The sequence below is a fragment of the Mustelus asterias genome, chromosome 5 (assembly GCF_964213995.1).
Source record: "Mustelus asterias chromosome 5, sMusAst1.hap1.1, whole genome shotgun sequence".
NCBI classification, from domain to species: domain Eukaryota; kingdom Metazoa; phylum Chordata; class Chondrichthyes; order Carcharhiniformes; family Triakidae; genus Mustelus; species Mustelus asterias.
The window spans coordinates 33198640-33217063 of NC_135805.1; the positions used below are offsets into that span (position 1 = coordinate 33198640).

Consider the following 18424-nt stretch of genomic DNA (forward strand, 5'->3'; position numbering starts at 1 on the left):
AACACCATCTGAATTCCCTGCCCCCGAGACAGGTTCCCAACTATCCGCAGTCTCGCTCTGTACTAGCACCAGCAAGATGATCATAGAATGAAGCCTTGAAACGAGAAACAAGGAACAATTAGCCCGCGCCGCTCCCTGGTCCAAACTAGACCACTCTTTTGTATCCCTCCATTCCCACTCCGTTCATATAGCTGTCTAGATAAGTCTTAAACGTTCCCAGTGTGTCCGCCTCCACCACCTTGCCCGGCAACACATTCCAGGCCCCCACGACCCTCTGTGTGAAATATGTCCTTCTGATATCTGTGTTAAACCTCCCCTGGATCTCCTCCAGGATCCATGGGCCTGTTTCTTGGGCCCCTGCTTGCAGTCCTGTCAGTGCCCACTAATGCGGTTTTGGCACAGAAGGAGCTGTTGGCCATTCTGATTGGGCAGCAGCTCCAGTGGGAGTGATTTCCTCTCCAGTGAGGGACAAAAGTCCCACAGGCATCCTCTTTATCCCTTGCCCAAGTCCACTGATAGCATGTTATGCCCATGGGACAAGCAGGTATACTATTTTAACTCTAATCCTGCAGCTCAAGTTCTGTAGTGTTTTCAAATGGATGGTCAGAAGTTTCTGTTGACTTCAGGCCTCAAATGCATGTAAGCTGCCTACTGAGAGAGTACAGAAGCCCGTGCTGAGATTGGTCTTAGGCCCTTAGTACCAGCTGCATGACAACACCCTTCATGTCACAGGGTTCAAAAATCTACAATAGAAAGAAACAGGCCCATGGTTCCTGGAGCAAGGTAAGTCTTTGGGGCGGGGGGGGGGGGGGGGGGGGGGGGGGGGGGGCGCGGGGAGAGAGATGGTGGGGCGGAGGAGGGGGGCTGGGGTTATTGAGCAGGGGGGCAGAGTATCTTAGGCGACTGCATCCCAATGCGCGAAGTGAATTGCCTCAAAGATAGTACCCCACACTCTGTCCTGTCCAACCTTTTGAAATGTTTACCCCAAGTTCAGTAAATCCTTTATGCAATCTGTACAATTTCAGAACTGGTCATCAACAACAGAACCAAAACAATCAAAGCAACTCAGAAGTTCGACGAAATTCAACTCCCTAAGATACGGAATGGAAAGGTACCAATGTCACCCTAATTTTTGCATGGTTCCGATCCTCAATTAAGTACTTAAATCATTATTTTTTTTCATTCATGGGACATGGGTGTCACTGGCTGGCCAGCATTTATTGCCCATCCCTAGTTGCCCTTGAGAAGGTGATGATGAGTTGCCTTCTTGAATCGCTGCAGTCCACGTGCTGTGAGTTGACCCACAAAGCCGTTAGGTAGGGAATTCCAGGATTTTAACCCAGCGACTGCAAAGGAATGACGATATATTTCCAAGTCAGGATGGTGAGTGGCTTGAAGGGGAACTTGCAGGTGGTGGTGTTTCCATGTATCTGTTGCCCTTGCCCTTCTAGATGGAAGTGGTCGTGGGTTTGGAAGGTGCTGTCTAAGGATCTTTGGTGAATTGCTGCAGTGCATCTTGTAGATAGTATACACTGCTGCTACTGAGCATCTGTGGTGGACGGAGTGGATCTTTGTGGATGTGGTGCCAATTAAGTGGGTTGCTTTGTCCTGGATGATGTCAAGCTTCTTGGGTGTTGTTGGAGCTATACCCATCCAGGCAAGTGGGGAGTATTCCTGGCTTGTGCCTCATAGATGGGAGTCAGGAGGTGAGTTATTCACTACAGTATTCCTAGCCTCTGACCTGCTCTTGTAGCCACTGTGTTTATGTGGCAAGTCCAGTTGAGTTTCTGGTCAATAGTAACCCTAAGGATGTTGACAGTGGGGGTTCAGTGATGGTTATACCATTGAATGTCAAGGAGCCATAGTTAGAGTGTCTCTTATTGGTGATGGTCATTGCCTGGCATTTGTGTGGTGCGAATGTTACTTGCCACATTTCAGCCCAAGCCTGGATATTGTCCAGATCTTGTTTCATTTGCACATGGACTGCTTCAGTATCTGAGGAGTTGTGAAAGGTGCTGAACATTGTGCAATCATCGGTGAACATCCCCACTTCTGACCTTATGATGGGGGGAAGACCATTGATGAAGCAGCTGAAGATAGTTGGACCTAGGACATCGCCCTGAGGGACTCCTGCAAAGATATCCTGGAGCTGAGATGATTGACCCTCCACAATCACAACCATCTTCCTATGTGCCAGGTATGACTCCACCAGCAGAGAGTTTGCCCCCTGATACCTATTGATTCCAGTTTTGCTAGTGCTCCTTGATGTCACACTCAGTCGAATGTGCCTTGATGTCAAGGGCTGTCACTCTCACCTCACCTCTCGAATTCAGCTCTTTTGTCCATGTTTGAAACAAGGCTGTATTGAGGTCATGAGGTTTATGTATACTTCAGTGCCAGTAATGTAGGAATGCTGTACTGGCTAATAATTTTAATATAATTTTAATGCAACATTACCCTTCCTTTAATATCCTGCCGCCAATTCCCTGTTACCTGCTTACATATTTTTAAACTTGATTACTTAGTCCTCATATAAATTTTTCAATGCAAGTTACATTATAACTCAGCTTTCTGGCTGCAAATGCATTTCTTGAACAGAATACTATTATTATTAAAGTTGTAATGAATTAAAACACTCCTATAGTTTTCAGTCTACTCCTCTTAATACAAAGTTGTTTAGTTCAAATTATCTAAATTTTTAGCAATAAATTTCTACCATGTCTTGTTATTCATGCCGTATAATTAAAGACATTGGATAATTCAATATTGGTCCCAGGGGGACCAATATCCTGGCAGGAAGGTTGGCTAAGGCTACTGGGGAGAGTTTAAACTAGATAGGTTGGGGGGAGGGGATCAAAATGAGGTGACAGAGTGAGGAAGGTAGCTCGCCAACAGAGAAGGGTTATAGGCAGTGCAAGAGGGCGGATGGACAGGGAATAGAGAAGGGGAGAGCTCAGACCAAAGGATTGAGATGTGTTTACTTTAATGCCAGGAGTATAGTGAATAAAGGGGATGAGCTCAGAGCGTGGATCGATGCCTGGAAGTGTGATGTGGTGGCCATTACGGAGACTTGGATGTCTCAGGGACAGGACTGGATACTCCAGGTGCCGGGATTCAGGTGTTTCAGGAAGGACAGGGAGGGAGGCAAGAGAGGGGGTGGAATGGCACTGCTGATCAGGGATAGTGTCACAGCTGTAGAGAAGGTGTATGCTGTGGAGGGATTGTCCACCGAGTCTCTGTGGGTGGAAGATCGGAGTGGGAAGGGGCCGGTCACTTTGCTGGGAGTTTTCTATAGGCCGCCCAATAGTAAGAGGGAGGTGGAGGAGCAGATAGGGAAACAGATCCTGGAGAGATGCAGTAATAGCAGAGTTGCTGTGATGGGAGACTTTAATTTCCCAAACATAGATTGGAATATCCCTAGGGTAAGGGAATTGGATGGGGAAGAGTTCGTTAGGTGTGTTCAGGAGGGTTTCCTGACACAGCATGTGGACAAGCCCACAAGAGGAGAGGCTGTACTTGATCTGATACTGACCAATGAACCTGGACAGGTGTCAGATTTCTCAGTGGGAGAGCATCTTGGGGATAGCGATCATAACTCTATCTCCTTTAGGCTTGCATTGGAAAAAGAGAGGATCAGGCAAGCTAGGAAAGTGTTTATGTGGAGTAGGGGGAAATATGAAGACATTAGACAGCAAATTAGAGGAGTAAATTGGAAGGAGGTATTCTCAGGGAAATGTACTGAAGAGAGGTGGCAGTTTTTCAAGGAATGTCTGTCTACAGGACAACGTTCCGAGCATACAGGGAGGTGTTGGTCGGTTAAAGGAACCATGGTGCATGAAAGCTGTGCGGGACCCAGTCGAGAAGGAAAGCGTACAAAAGGCTCAGAGAGCTTGGCGAAGATAGGGATTTAGAAGAGTATACGGCTTGTAGGAAGGGACTAAAGAAGGAAATTAGGAGAGCCAGAAGGGGTCACGAGAAGGCCCTGGCAGGTAGGATTAAGGAGAACACTAAGGCGTTCTATAAATATGTGAAGAGTAAAAGGATGAGATGTGACGGAATAGGGCCTATAAAAGGCGAAGGCGGGAAAGTCTGTACGGAACCAGTAGAAATGGCAGAGGTGCTCAATGAGTATTTTGCCTCGGTTTTCACAGAGGAGAAGGACCTGGGTGGATGTACTGCGGGTGTGCAGTGGACTGAAAGGATTGAGTATGTGGACTTTAAGAAAGAGGTTGTGCTGGAATCTTTGAATGGCATCAAGATAGATAAGTCGCCGGGTCCTGATGGGATGTACCCCAGGTTACTGTGGGAGGCGAGGGAAGAGATTGCAGAGCCTCTGGCGATGATCTTTGCATCGTCGATGGAGACGGGAGAGGTACCAGAGGATTGCAGATGTGGTTCCTATTTTCAAGAAGGGGAATAGGGATAGCCCAGGTAATTACCGACCGGTGAGTCTAACCTCAGTGGTTGGTAAACTGATGGAGAAGATCCTGAGGGACAGGATATATGAGCATTTAGAGAGGTTTAGTATGCTCAAGAATACTCAGCATGGCTTGGTCAAGGGCAGATCGTGCTTTACGAGCCTGGTGGAGTTCTTTGAAAATGTGACTAAACACATTGACGAAGGGAAGGCGGTAGATGTGGTTTATATGGATTTTAGCAAGGCGTTCGATAAGGTCCCCCATGCAAGGCTTCTAGAAAAAGTGAGAGGGCATGGGATCCAAGGAGCTGCTGCTCGGTGGATCCAGAACTGGCTTGCCCAAAGGAGGCAGAGAGTGGGTATCGATGGGCCTTTTTCTAAATGGAGGTCGGTCACCAGTGGTGTGCCCCAGGGATCTGTTCTGGGACCCTTGCTGTTTGTCATTTTCATAAATGACCTGGATGAGGAAGTGGAGGGATGGGTTGGTAAGTTTGCCGATGACACGAAGGTTGGTGGGGTTGTGGATAGTCTGGAGGGATGTCAGAAGTTACAGAGGGACATAGATAGGATGCAAGACTGGGCGGACAAATGGCAGATGGACTTCAACCCAGATAAATGCGTCGTGGTCCATTTTGGTAGGTCAAATGGGATGAAGGAGTACAATATAAAGGGAAAGACTCTTAGTACTCTAGAGGATCAGAAGGACCTTGGGGTCCGGGTCCATAGGACTCTAAAATCGGCCCCGCAGGTGGAGGAGGTGGTTAAGAAGACGTATGGTGTGCTGGCCTTTATCAATCGAGGGATTGAGTTTAGGAGTCCGGGGATAATGATGCAGCTATATAAGACCCTCGTCAGACCCCACTTGGAGTACTGTGCTCAGTTCTGGTCGCCTCACTATAGGAAGGATGTGGAAAAGATTGAAAGGGTGTGCAGAGGAGATTTACAAGGATGTTGCCTGGATTGAGTGGCATGCCTTATGAGGATAGGCTGAGGGAGCTCGGTCTTTTCTCCTTGGAGAGACGAAGGATGAGAGGAGACCTAATAGAGGTGTATAAGATGTTGAGAGGCATAGATCGGGTGGACTCTCAGAGGCTTTTTCCCAGGGTAGAAATGGCTGCTACGAGAGGACACAAGTTTAGGGTGCTGGGGGGTAGGTACAGGGGAGGTGTTAGGGGTAAGTTTTTCACACAGAGGGTGGTGGGCGAGTGGAATCGGCTGCCGTCAGTGGTGGTGGAGGCAAACTCAATAGGGTCTTCTAAGAGACTCCTGGATGAGTACATGGAGCTTAATAGGATGGAGGGTTATAGGTAGGTCTAGAAGGTAGGGATGTGTTCGGCACAACTTGTGGGCCGAAGGGCCTGTTTGTGCTGTAGTTTTTCTATGTTCTATAAAAACTTTAAATTTCAAAAGTAGATGTTCCCAATGTTTGAGCCTAAATTACAACCCATTCTGTAAACGTTTCGCTGAATTTAGCAATGGATACAACATTGCAACGCTTTTGTCGATCTTCTGGATAATGGTTTTGTAATTTATTCTAAAACTGCACCTGTACCACAATTAGGTTCTCTGCTGAAAACACTGGTAATGAATTGAATTTGAAGAAATTCGAAAGATTTGCAATCGGAGCCCATCTAATTTGTACCAGAAGAACAAGTCCAACAAATGATACATTTATTTTATTTCATATTCCCCGACTGTACATTTTATTCAGTTATGGGGCTAGAACTACTTCCTTACCCTCAGCCTGTGCAGTTCCTGTCATCATAATGCTAAAGTTTTTACTGTAATTTTTCATAGTTTCTTTTCTGGCCCCACTAATTTTCTCTCGCCAAAGTCCCGTCACAAGCCACAAAATTCTGCAAACTGAACAGCAGATAGGATTGCATTTTCATTCTACTTTCCATTCCACTTTCCTTCTCTTCACCTTGAGCCAAGTCCCTTTGTCCCTCCATTCCCCAAAGCATGGGCCAGTCCCCCAATGCTCCAGGATCTTGGTAGCTATGTTGCTACAGAAGGTTGTTTATGCAAAATGGTAATTGTAAAATTGTTGAATGTTAAAGCAATCCTCTTTGGAATTATATGCAGGAATACCAATAAAAACTGCAGTTACTTTAAGGTTGTCATTTCTATTATGCATCTGCCCTTTACATGCCACATTTCCTATCCATGAAGAGCAGTGAACACAATTTACTAGTACTCACATTATTCAGTGCTCTCCTTAACCAATCTATACCAGCCAGCCAGTTTGCTCAGCTAATTATCCCTTCAGCCATACAATTCATCAGCCCGGATTTTGTGGTTGTAATGATGAGAAAACTATCAACATTCATTTCAAATGTAAAATTGACAGAAATTTTGGTGTCCACAGTATGAAAGTCAGTATTTCCAAGCTCCTCCCTTTCCTCACCATCCTGACTTGGCTCGCTGTTCCCTTACTGTCGCTTGGTCAAAATTCTGAAATTCCCTCCTGAAAAGCACTGTATGTACACCTACACCAGCTGGACTGCAGCGATTCAAGAAGGCAGCTCACCACCACCTTTTCAAGGGCAACTAGGGATGGGCAATAAATACTTGCCGTGCCAGCAAAGCCTGCATCCCAGAAATTAATTTTTGAAAGGTGCACCGTTTAAGTGTTCGCTGTTGAACAACAGATTGATTTGATTGCAACTTCCAATTTTTACACCATTGGTCTCACCGCAAAAAGATTTGAAAAAAAAATGCCTTGCCAAATGTGATGTAGCTGGGTTTTAGCAGCATTTTAAGTCATAATTATTGATGATAAACTCTTTTTTTAAAGTTTATTTATCAGTGTCACAAGTAGCCTTACATCAACACTGCAATGAAGTTACTGTGAAAATACCCTTGTTGCCACACTTTGGCACCCATTCGGGTACACTGAGGAAGAATTTAACATGGCCAATCCACCTAACCAGCATGTCTTTCAGACTGTGGGAGGAAACCGGAGCACCCGGAGGAAATCCATGCAGGCACAGGGAGAATGTGCAGACTCTGCACATTAACTCAAGCCGGGAATCAAACTTGGGTCCCTGGCACTGTGAGGCAGCAGTGTGCCACCACGCCGCCCTCTCCGGCTCTGTAAAACTAATTTTATATTTGTGGAATGTCAAAGTCCTCCAAGATGGTGCAAAATTCTATAGATTCTAGAAACATTTTTTAAAAAATTCATAATATTTCAGCTTCTAACTTAATCCCTATTTACATGTCCAAATATTTATTACATTCACTGTAAAATCATTAAAGGGTGAAAGATAAACAGTGCTTAACTTCCTGACTTGCTGTCTGTGAGAATTCTTGAACGTGATTGGCTGCATACAAGAAATCCCCTAAAGCTGGCGCTGGAATAAAATTAAAACTGGGGAATCCATCACTAGATCTTTGTGGGCAGCCTTCTTTGGAATCATGATATTATGGAAGACATCTAAACATATACTTGATTATTCCTTGTTAATTTTCACTATAAACTGAATTGTTATCACATTTTGCCAGATGAATAAGAGGTTTGTTTTCAATTCTGAGCTTAAAAACGAAAAGTGAAAATTGACTCTAAACTTATGATTAATTAGTATACCCATCAGAATGCAGTATCAAAGAGCTTTGCCATTGCTTAAGTCATACAGTTTTGGATCCCTTGACATTAGCGCCAGCAATCTATCCGATTAACTCCAGAAACCAGTGCCAGTTTGAATGGATAAAGCCTCATTGGAGAAAAAGTGCCATGTTAATTGGTCCAAGACATTTTAAAAAAAATATTACAATTAACGATTTTTTGAAATGCTCATTGTCATAATAGTGAAATATGACTCTGGGTGTCTTCTTTTGTATTCTAAATGTGTTGCCTTCAGGTTTTTGTAAACGCATTTCAAAACAAACCTTTACTTGTTCTGGTTTCGAATCCGGAGACATCGACGTTTCAGTGGCGGCTCACTGTCCTCGGGCCCTGTGTTGAGTACTGGCGTTGAGGTTATGCAGGGTGCTATGGCAGTCTTTTCAGTCGCTTTTGGCACAGGCTGAATCAAGCAGCCCGACTTGGGTACTACTCTCAAGGCATATGCATGGTCCTCATCTGCAGGATTATGATTTACATCCTGCTTGTCCACCCCACCCAGGGGTGACTCAATTGAGGCCTTCTTACCTGCCTCTAACTCCAGTTGACAGTTTGGTGTGCAGTTGTTTTCTTTGACTGACTCCAGCTCGCTGACTGCGATCTCGTCCTGTTGCTGCTCCTGCTGCTGTAGTTGTGGCTGCTGCTGCTGCTGCTCTGGCTGTTGCTGCTGCTGCTCTGGTCTTTCGTCTGAGTGTGAACCATCCAGATTTTTTGTGCCATTCATAACCAGATTACAAGGTGTTAAATCAGAGTCACCTCCTGAGCTTCCTGAATTTAGCTGGATAGTGCTGCAGTGGGAGGAATCACTACAAGATAACACCTTTGTTTCAATAGGGTTCAAATGAGGAAAATCCCTACAGTCAATACAGTTCCGTTTATCTGGACTAGAAACAGTCAAATCTACAACACTTCTACCTTCATTCTCAAGTTTCACAGAAGGATGTAAAGGCCTATGACCGATGTGATTAAGTCTGCTTCTATGGCTCATAGTCAAGTCTATGACTTCATCTTGTGGAAAGTCTACCGTTTCAGAGTAAGAAAAATCACTTTTAATTGGACCATTAGGCTTGACAGTTAGATCGACAACCTCACTCCTGCTGGTGTCAAGAAGTATGGCTGGCTGGTTCAAAGAATGGCTTGAGCAGTTAGGTGAGGCTTTAATAGACTTGGAAGGCCTCTGCTGCCCATTGTCTGATGTCAATGAACTACTTGGCTTTTTAGTGTCATCTTCATCGTTAGATGTGCTTGGAATGAGACTCTCAGCGCTGCTGGAAATACCATTGGTAGACTTGGAGTCGAACACATGTGGAATTGGAATGGGAATCGGAATCGGCACAGGCAGTGGAACGATGACAGGATAGGGCACCAGAAGCGTTGGAGGGGGGACCAACGGAGCAAGTGATGGCACTCCAAAGTTTAAAAGGTGTGGGATGTGCATGTGGCCATTTGGCATCATATTAATAGGTGGGAAGGAAACATTAGGGAGGGGTGCTCCCGAGGGAAGTAACCCTTGATGATTCCCTGGCACTGTGGGCGCTGATGGGTGATGAAGATGTGGCGAGAGCATTGGCCTATGCATGGGGCTAGAATTAGGACCTAGAGTTCTGGAGCCACCTGATGGGGGACCAAGCCCTGAAATCATGTGATTTGACAGAGGGCTATTAGGGCTTGGAGTGTGAGGCCCTCGGATAAATGGTGGACGAATCTGATGCATCATCTGCTGCTCCATGAATATTGGCAGAGGCACAGGACCTCGATTTGTCATTACCATAGACGGATTACCTGGAGGGACACCCACTGGAGGCACAATATTGGCTGGCTGTTGAAGCTGAATTGGTGCAATATTTGGACTTTCATTTGCAGCCACTGCCTTGGAGATTGGAGTGTGAATTTTGGCAGCAGAGCTACTGGCAGGATCAGATGGGGAGAGAGTAGCAGATACGGAAGGGATGGGGACTTGAGTCTGTGAGGAAGGTGCCACGGGAGATGGGGCCTTTCTCCGAGCATCTGTCAGTGGCATGTTCCAAGACTCTGGAGTCAGTAGTTGCACGCCTGTGTTATCAGATTTATTTTCCACTGGAGGGTGCCCAGTATTGCACAAGCCAGCAGGAAGGTTGGCTTGTGTCTCTTTGTAAAAAATGTCCATTTTGTACTGATTGAGGCATTTTGCACTGCAGAATTGAAGCCGCCGTTCTCCATCTCCAAAGTCTAGGTACTCTTTTGTGTGCCGGATGTGCTTGCACCAGTCACATACCTGTGGTTAGAACAATTGAGAGCACATTAGAAAGCATAGCCACTCCAAAACAAACATGAAGTTTGTTGAAAACAACTCAAGAAGATATATAATGTTATTTTGTCACCTACACAGTTTAAGTTAATCTTTTGAAGAGACTTTATCTATTTTTCACTGAAAATAGAGTGAATTTTATATCCAACTAAATCAGATATCACATGATGTTAACGTGAAATGGTTGACCACAGACACATTTTACTGGTAGAAACAAAGGTTTCTTTTCAACAGCGACAGTAAGTAGCCTCACAACACTAGGTTAAAGTCCAACAGGGGTTCATTTGGTAGCACGAGCATTCGGAGCGCTGCTCCTTCATCAGGTGAGTAGGAGTTGGGTTCACAAACAGGCACAAACAAACTCAATTACAAGATAATGGTTGGAATGCGAGTCTTAACAGGTAATCAAGTCTTTTGTTTATCTTGTAACTGAGTTTGTGTCTATACATGCCCTGTTTGTGAACCCAATTCCCACTCACCTGATGAAGGAACAGTGCTCCGAAAGCTCATGCTACCAAATAAACCCGTTGGACTTTAACCTGGTGTTGTGAGACTTCTTACTGTGCTTACCCCAGTCCAACACCGGCATCTCCACTTCAAAAGCAATAGCTTGCATTGCTATTGCATCCTTAAAGCACAGCACTTATAACTTTCCAACTGCATTGCTGATGTTCTCATGTTAGTGTTATAACTGGTAAACTGAGGCCACTGTTCCTAGGGAGGATAAGCCTACAGATCAGAAAGGATGGAAGCATTGATGTGCTTGATTTTGAGTGGAGAGATAAGGAAGTGAACTGACCAGCAGTTGTACCAGGCTGACCTCTTCCTTTCCCTGAACTCCATGATCAGGATTTTATGGCCCCTTCCCGCCCGGTGGGATATTACGGTCCTGCTGAAGTAAACAGCAATTTAAATGGCCCACCGCATCCGCTGGAGGGGTTGGGGATGACACACCATGGCGGGCTGTAAAATCCTGGCCCATGTCTTACTATTGGAAATTGGAGATGAGGTGAGGGGTGGGTGAGGGGGAAGGTGGAAATCTTATTACACCAATACCAACACTTCCCTCTAACAGAAGCAAAATTACTCTCTGCCATATCAGCAAGTCCTCTTTGTTGATTTTAATTCCTCAGGCAATAACCTTGTATGTTGCCCTGTAGCTTCAATGTCATTAGTCATCCTTCACTACTACACCCAAGTGGACATTCTTTGGAAGGCAATCGTGACTATAACACACCAGGCAGCAAGTTGAAGCAGGATCCTTGCTTGATCTTCCCCTTCCTACCCCAGGTATGCCAGGAAATCAGAGTATCCTGTGCAGGTGTCACCTTTAGGGTGCACTTGCAATGCAAGCTTGCTTCCTATTTTATTGGCTTTAACTTGATTTTGATCCAATACTATGCTACTGCTAGATACATTAGGTGTTAACAGCTGACCTGAAATGGAAGAGATTCCCAGTCAGCTGTGTGATGGCCAGAGATTGAAGCCTCTGCCATCACTATCCATAACTCCATGCACGTCAAAGTGCACACTGCCACAGCAGCTTGGTCACCCTTGGTGGGGGAGGGGTGGTACCAGTTGATCAGATTGGTGCCTACCACATGGGGTTAATCCATGTTTTGGCTGTGATGGGTTCGGGATCTGCGTCCTTGCCCAACCCATGGTAAGGATCCCAGCACTGTGGGTTGGACCTGCTTTGGACAGAGAACGCAAGAAACAACATAGAAACTAGGAGTAGGCCATGTGGCCCTTAGAGCCTGCTCTGTCATTCAATATGATCACGGCTGATCCTTTATCTCAACACCATACTCCCTCACTCTCCCCGTATCCTTTGACACCTTTAGATTCTAGAAATCTATTTCCTTCTTAAAAGTACTCAGTGATTTGGCCTCCACAGCCTTCTGTGGTAGAGCTTTCCAGGTTCACCACTCTTTGAGTGAAGAAGCTTCTCCTCATCTCAGTCCTAAATGGCCTACCCTGTATCCTGAGACTGTGACTCCTTGTTCTAGACTCTCCAGCCAGAAGAAACAACATCCCTGCATCCAGTCAGTGCAGCCCTGACAGAATTGTATATGTTTCAATTGGAACCCCTCTCATTCTTCTAAACTCCAGCTGACCTGACTCTAGAGCAAAGTGGAGTGAGGCTTTCTCTTTCAGGGAGCCTCAGCGTGCTTGGCCCTAGTGTCATGTCAGATCCTGCCGTGAGAATCAGGTCGTATTTACACCATCAATCTATCATCACTGCAAGGTGAAACCAGGTTTCATTGATTCCACAGATATGGCATAATTGCACTTTCGAAGACACTTTTGAAGTTGTTCCCTCCAATGTGAAGAATGCATTGGGACAGGAATATATTTAAGTTATGAATTACTGATCTGTGAATCCTAGTAAGGTGCTGCTCAATCCCCATTTACCTCCTCAGTCAGATGCAAGCTACTGAGTGGCTCTAAAGTAACAATATGGAATCGGTAGATATTTAATGAATGGAATCAGAGGCTACACAATTCTGCTGTGTCACATATCCCTCTTCACAAATACCTGCTGAATTTGCACTACAGAAATACTTCATCGCAGGCTCTGGTAATATCATTACAGCTCACTTCTGAATATAGCTTTCAGGACAAACCAATCAATGTGTATGTCCAAATGGGACTTGATTAGGGGCTTGGGTTACATGATTCATCTTTTTTATTTATGTATTATTTCTCAGTGTAAATTGTTCTCATATTTCATGAGTCAGCTTGGACCGTACTCCTCTGCTGCTGCTAGTCCAGATATGACTGATGGGAGGTAACGGGGTGTGATAATGAAGCAGACAACTTCGACTGCCTTGAAGACAATGTCAGGAACACACTAGATGGGCCTTGTCATATGGGTTGTTCCTTTCTTTCTTCTTGCAATTAGATGTCACAACTTTTACTTGATGTCTTGCCTTATGATAAAACTAAGACTGGGTACTGAATAGCATAAATAATTGCACTTCATTGCTCATTGCTCCCAAGGATGACCGCAATGTTCTGAGCTTGCAACCTTGGAACTATGAAAATTCAATTAAGAATGCAGTCAGACTGTGTAAAATAAACATAGAAACATAGAAAAACTACAGCACAAACAGGCCCTTCGGCCCACAAGTTGTGCCGAACACATCCCTACCTTCTAGACCTACCTATATCCCTCCATCCTATTAAGCTCCATGTACTCATCCAGGAGTCTCTTAAAAGACCCTATTGAGTTCGCCTCCACCACCACTGACGGCAGCCGATTCCACTCGCCCACCACCCTCTGTGTGAAAAACTTACCCCTAACATCTCCCCTGTACCTACCCCCCAGCACCCTAAACCTGTGTCCTCTCGTAGCAGACATTTCCACCCTGGGAAAAAGCCTCTGAGAGTCCACCCGATCTATGCCTTTCAACATCTTATACACCTCTATTAGGTCTCCTCTCATCCTTCGTCTCTCCAAGGAGAAAACCCCGAGCTCCCTCAGCCTATCCTCATAAGGCATGCCACTCAATCCAGGCAACATCCTTGTAAATCTCCTCTGCACCCTTTTAATCTTTTCCACATCCTTCCTATAGTGAGGCGACCAGAACTGAGCACAGTACTCCAAGTGGGGTCTGACGAGGGTCTTATATAGCTGCATCATTATCCCCGGACTCCTAAACTCAATCCCTCGATTGATAAAGGCCAGCACACCATACGCCTTCTTAACCACCTCCTCCACCTGCGGGGCCGATTTTAGAGTCCTATGGACCCGGACTCCAAGGTCCTTCTGATCCTCTACAGTATTAAGAGTCTTTCCCTTTATGTTGTACTCCTTCATCCCATTTGACCTACCAAAATGGACCACGACGCATTTATCTGGGTTGAAGTCCATCTGCCACTTGTCCGCCCAGTCTTGCATCCTATCTATGTCCCTCTGTAAAGGTCCTGCCTCCTTATTGGTTATATAGTGCGTTAACCATGGTTTATGAAGGAAGGAGCAATGGCACCTTTAAGTCACGCTTAAGACTCCTATCATTGTTTAATGCTTTGTAAGACATTGGTCTCCATAAATAGTTTGGCAAATAAATAAACGCCAGTCCACATAGCCATTATTACTCAGTGATGTAGTAATGGACTTATCTTTTGTGAAACCACTGATTTCCAAAACGTTAGCCACCAGAAACTTGAGCCCATATTTGCTGTTGAATCATAGGATCCCTACAGTGCTGAAGGAGGCCATTCAGCCCATCAAGCCTGCACCAACAACAATCCCACCCGAGCCCTATCCCCGTAACCCCACGTATCAAACCTGCTAATCCCCCTAATCTACAAATCTTGGGACACTAAGGGACAATGTAGCATAGAACAGTACAGTACAGCACAGAACAGGCCCTTCGGCCCATGGTGTTCGGCAAATCAACATAACCTGCGCATCTTTGGATTGAGAGAGGAAACCGGAGCACCCAGAGGAAACCCACGCAGACACTGGGAGAATATGCAAACTCCACACAGACAGTGCCCCAAGCTGGGAATCGAACCTGGGTCCCTGGCACTTTGAGGCAACAGTGCTAACCACTGTGCCACCATGCCACCCTAAAGCCTACTGACCTGGTATTCCCAGGCGGTCTCCCATCCAAGTACTAACCAGGCCTGAGTCTGCTTAGTTTCCGAGATCAGACGAGACTGGGCGTTTTCAGGCTAGTATGGCCTTAGGCTTTCAGGCAAGTATGGCCGTAGTCTGTTGCTAGCTGCTGTAAGTGACAGCATGTTCAGCTGCACAAAATGAAGTACTCAATTAGGCGGTGCAATCCTAAAAAGGATTTGTGGGTGTCAAAGTTAATTTATGCTCACTTTCAACATGTATACACACCCCTCTTATTGGCAGGATGTGGGGAGGGGGAAGGAGATTGACCTTAGGTTTACATAAGATCTAAAGACAGAACAGTGAGGAAGGCCATTCAGCCAATCTGAGCCCAGACACAGCGACAAAAACCTGCAGCTGCTCAATAACATCATCGAAGTTTCTTCAATGTTTTTCGGGTTTTACCCTCCAGGACCGGAGGTGGTTCTTGGCCGCAAATGGGGATGGATACCATTTCATCCTGGCCTTGCACTGCTCCAAGATATGATTTATTAGTTCAGGTAGGCAATTTGAAAACTTCTCCTGGAGTCTTTTTATAAATTAATTAAGCAATCTAGAATCTTTGTCATGCCACTACCAAGCCAAATGGTGCCACTGGCTACAACAGCTTAAAAAAAAGACCAGAGGTGCGATACCGGCTGTTCAGACCTAACTGCTGATGCAGCGGGAATGGAGAATCTGAGGCCCAACCAAATCCCCGTTCACTGCAGCGGGACCAGAAAATCCCACCGGCATGAACAGCTGTAAGATTCCGCCAGAATGGTTTTTGCCTGACCGTGTAGTAAATAAAATTTCTTGCGCCTGTATTTCACTTGACATTAAGAAAAGGGACTTATATTTGATGTATAGAGTGGAATTCTATGGCCCCGTTGCAGCGGGGTCAGGGCCGGAAAATATGGTGAGCCGTTCAAAGGTCCACTGACTTGGCAGGAATGGAAGATCACACCAGCGGGAGGAGCTGTACAATTCCACCCCATAGAATCTCAAAATGAATGAAGTCACTGCTACAGAAGGAAACGCTTTTCTGGAGGCACCAGAGTCCCCATTCAAGCAGTCCAAGATTAAGCAATAATAATGCTTCAGCAACTTTACACACCTGCTGTGTTTTATATGGACAGTCCACCGCATGTCCCCTTGATCTGGGCTTATGATTGGATAGCATCTCAGGTACATCCCAGTAAGTTTCCCAACCACTTCTACCAAGCTGCCCTAAGAGTGCACGAATCTACTTTAATGTGTACATATGCAGAAGAGGCACATGTGCCTGAACGGCGTTGCTTTCTGAGCTTGCGCCAGTTCGCTCCATTTGGCATCTGCTGGCATCTTGAGCACAACTTTGGGCAGCTGACAATAATATGGTTACAAATCCCCGTACTCCTTGGTTACACCACCCTCTTGGACGAGGTCACACACGGCAATGTCCGTGACTTGTATTGTTTCAGCACAGCCAGGGTCTAGATTATAACTGCAATTAGGTACTTTTAGTAAGAAAGAAAGAACTGGGTATTCAACACCAATTCTGATGAAAGCATTCCACATTTTAATAACTTTTAATAACCTGAATAACACCTTAGTTCTTGCAGCGATCAATGTCAGTCTGTATACTCCCAAGTTACAAAGCGACCTTTCACTATTTATTCTCTCAAATACTGCCATGATTATGGAAACGTTGATGAGGGGCTGACCGCTCCCAAAAAATGACTTTTCCCCGGTGGGAAAAGTGGTGAGAATTCTGCCAGGTGGGTCAGCATGATCCAGATTGCAATTCACCCACAACTGGTCATTTTTTGGGGAGATTCCCGCTGCAAAGAGATGTGCGGGATCAAATGACACCGACAATACCGGCTCCTCAGAGAATCCCATCTCAAAGTTAAGTTGAAGGTCTCCCTCCCCATGGACATTGCAGCCCCAGTATGCGTGAGGAAATGAGGAACACCCCCAACCCTTGACCCTGGAGAACTCCCACCCCCCCACAGCATGCAGGCAGGAGGGTGGTTCAGTGAATACCAGGAGTTGGGTGATTCCAGCTAAAATCCAGAAATGCATATTTAAATACTGATTTCAGTATGTTAATCTGGTGAACATCCAGCATTGTCATGGGAGGGTGGGGTGGAGCATCTCAAGAGAGGTTCTCCTTGGCGTGAATCGCATTTGGCCCATCTCATACAATTCTCCAGCCATACCGCATAATGTGATCTGTGCCAGGGCACGCGGGACCAGTGAATCGCTTCCTCCATCTCTCTCAACTTTCTCCAGTGGAAGCCTTTCTGCATAAAACAACTTGTTATGTCATTAACCTTTATAAAACACCTCAACTAGAGTATTGTGTCCAATTCACGGCATTGCATTTTAAAAAACGAGTGTCGAAAAGATTCAGGAGAACGGTTCCTGGGATGATTGACTTCAGTTACCCTGGACAGATTGGAGAGTCTTGGGTGATTCTCCTTAGAGAAGAGAAGATTGAGAAGAGATTTGATAGTTGTATTCAAAATGATGAGGAATCTAAGCAGGCGCAGATAGAAGAAACCGTTCCACTTGGCAAAAAGGTAAAGAACCAGAGGACACTGATTTAAGCAAAAGAACCAAAGGCAGCACAAGCAAGACTTTTTATGCAGCGTGTGCTGAGGACTTGAAATACACAGCTCAAGGGTGTGGAGGAGGCAGATTCAAAAGGGAGCTGAATAAATAGCTGAAGGAAATTAAACTACTGGTTGTAGGAAAGGACGGGATGAGTGGGACAAGCTGAGCTGCTCTTGCAGAGAGCTGACATGGAAACGATGGGGCGAATTGTCTCCTGTGCTGTAACCAGTCAATAGTTCCTCTCATGCTTCTGATTCTTAACATTTCCATAACTGTAATGTTCTTCCTATGATGGGGTATCCAGAGTGTACACATTATCCCAACTGTTACTTAAAGATTATTTCATAGAATAGAATCCTGCAGTGCAGAAGGAGGCCGTTCGGCACCAAGCACAATCCCTCCCAGGCCCTATCCCCATAACCCCATGCATTTACCCTGCTAACCCCCTGACACTAAGGGTCAATTTAGCATGACCAATCCACCTAAGCCGCACATCTTTGGACTGTGGGAGGAAACCGGAGCACCCGGAGGAAAACCACGCTGATACGGGGAGAATGTGCAAAAGCCACAGACAGTGACCCAAGCCAGGAATCAAACTTGGGTCCCTGGCGCGGTGAGGCAACAATGCTAACCACTGTGCCACCATGCTGCCTTGAATGTCTTGTATATATTCAACATCATTTTGATTTTACATTCCAATGTTCAATGTTTAAGACATGGGATCTTAATTGCTTTTGATTTATTATGTACCTACACTCTGACATCTCTGCTCCTTCACTATTGTTATGAACTTTTTCGTGTACAGTTCTTTTCACTGTCTCGCTCCCTCAGTTTACCCTCCTCCCACACTGTAATTGTCATTATTTTATTTCTATATTTTAGTGCTCG

The 18424-nt window shown here is 45.5% G+C and overlaps 1 protein-coding gene and 1 pseudogene across 4 annotated transcripts in view; both read right to left on the bottom strand.

Moving 5' to 3' along the window:
- Window positions 1-18424, bottom strand: part of sobpa (sine oculis binding protein homolog (Drosophila) a) — a 320001-nt gene that overhangs the window by 29630 nt on the left and 271947 nt on the right. For 3 of the 4 annotated variants that reach the window (XM_078212388.1, XM_078212391.1, XM_078212390.1), the window contains exon 8: window positions 8309-10296. In XM_078212388.1, coding sequence (XP_078068514.1) covers window positions 8311-10296 — 1986 coding nt within the window. In that variant the 3' untranslated portion in view covers window positions 8309-8310. The remainder of the gene's footprint in view (window positions 1-8308; window positions 10297-18424) is intronic. The other variant, XM_078212389.1, reaches the window with a different exon arrangement.
- Window positions 14912-15029, bottom strand: LOC144494469 (5S ribosomal RNA; annotated as a pseudogene).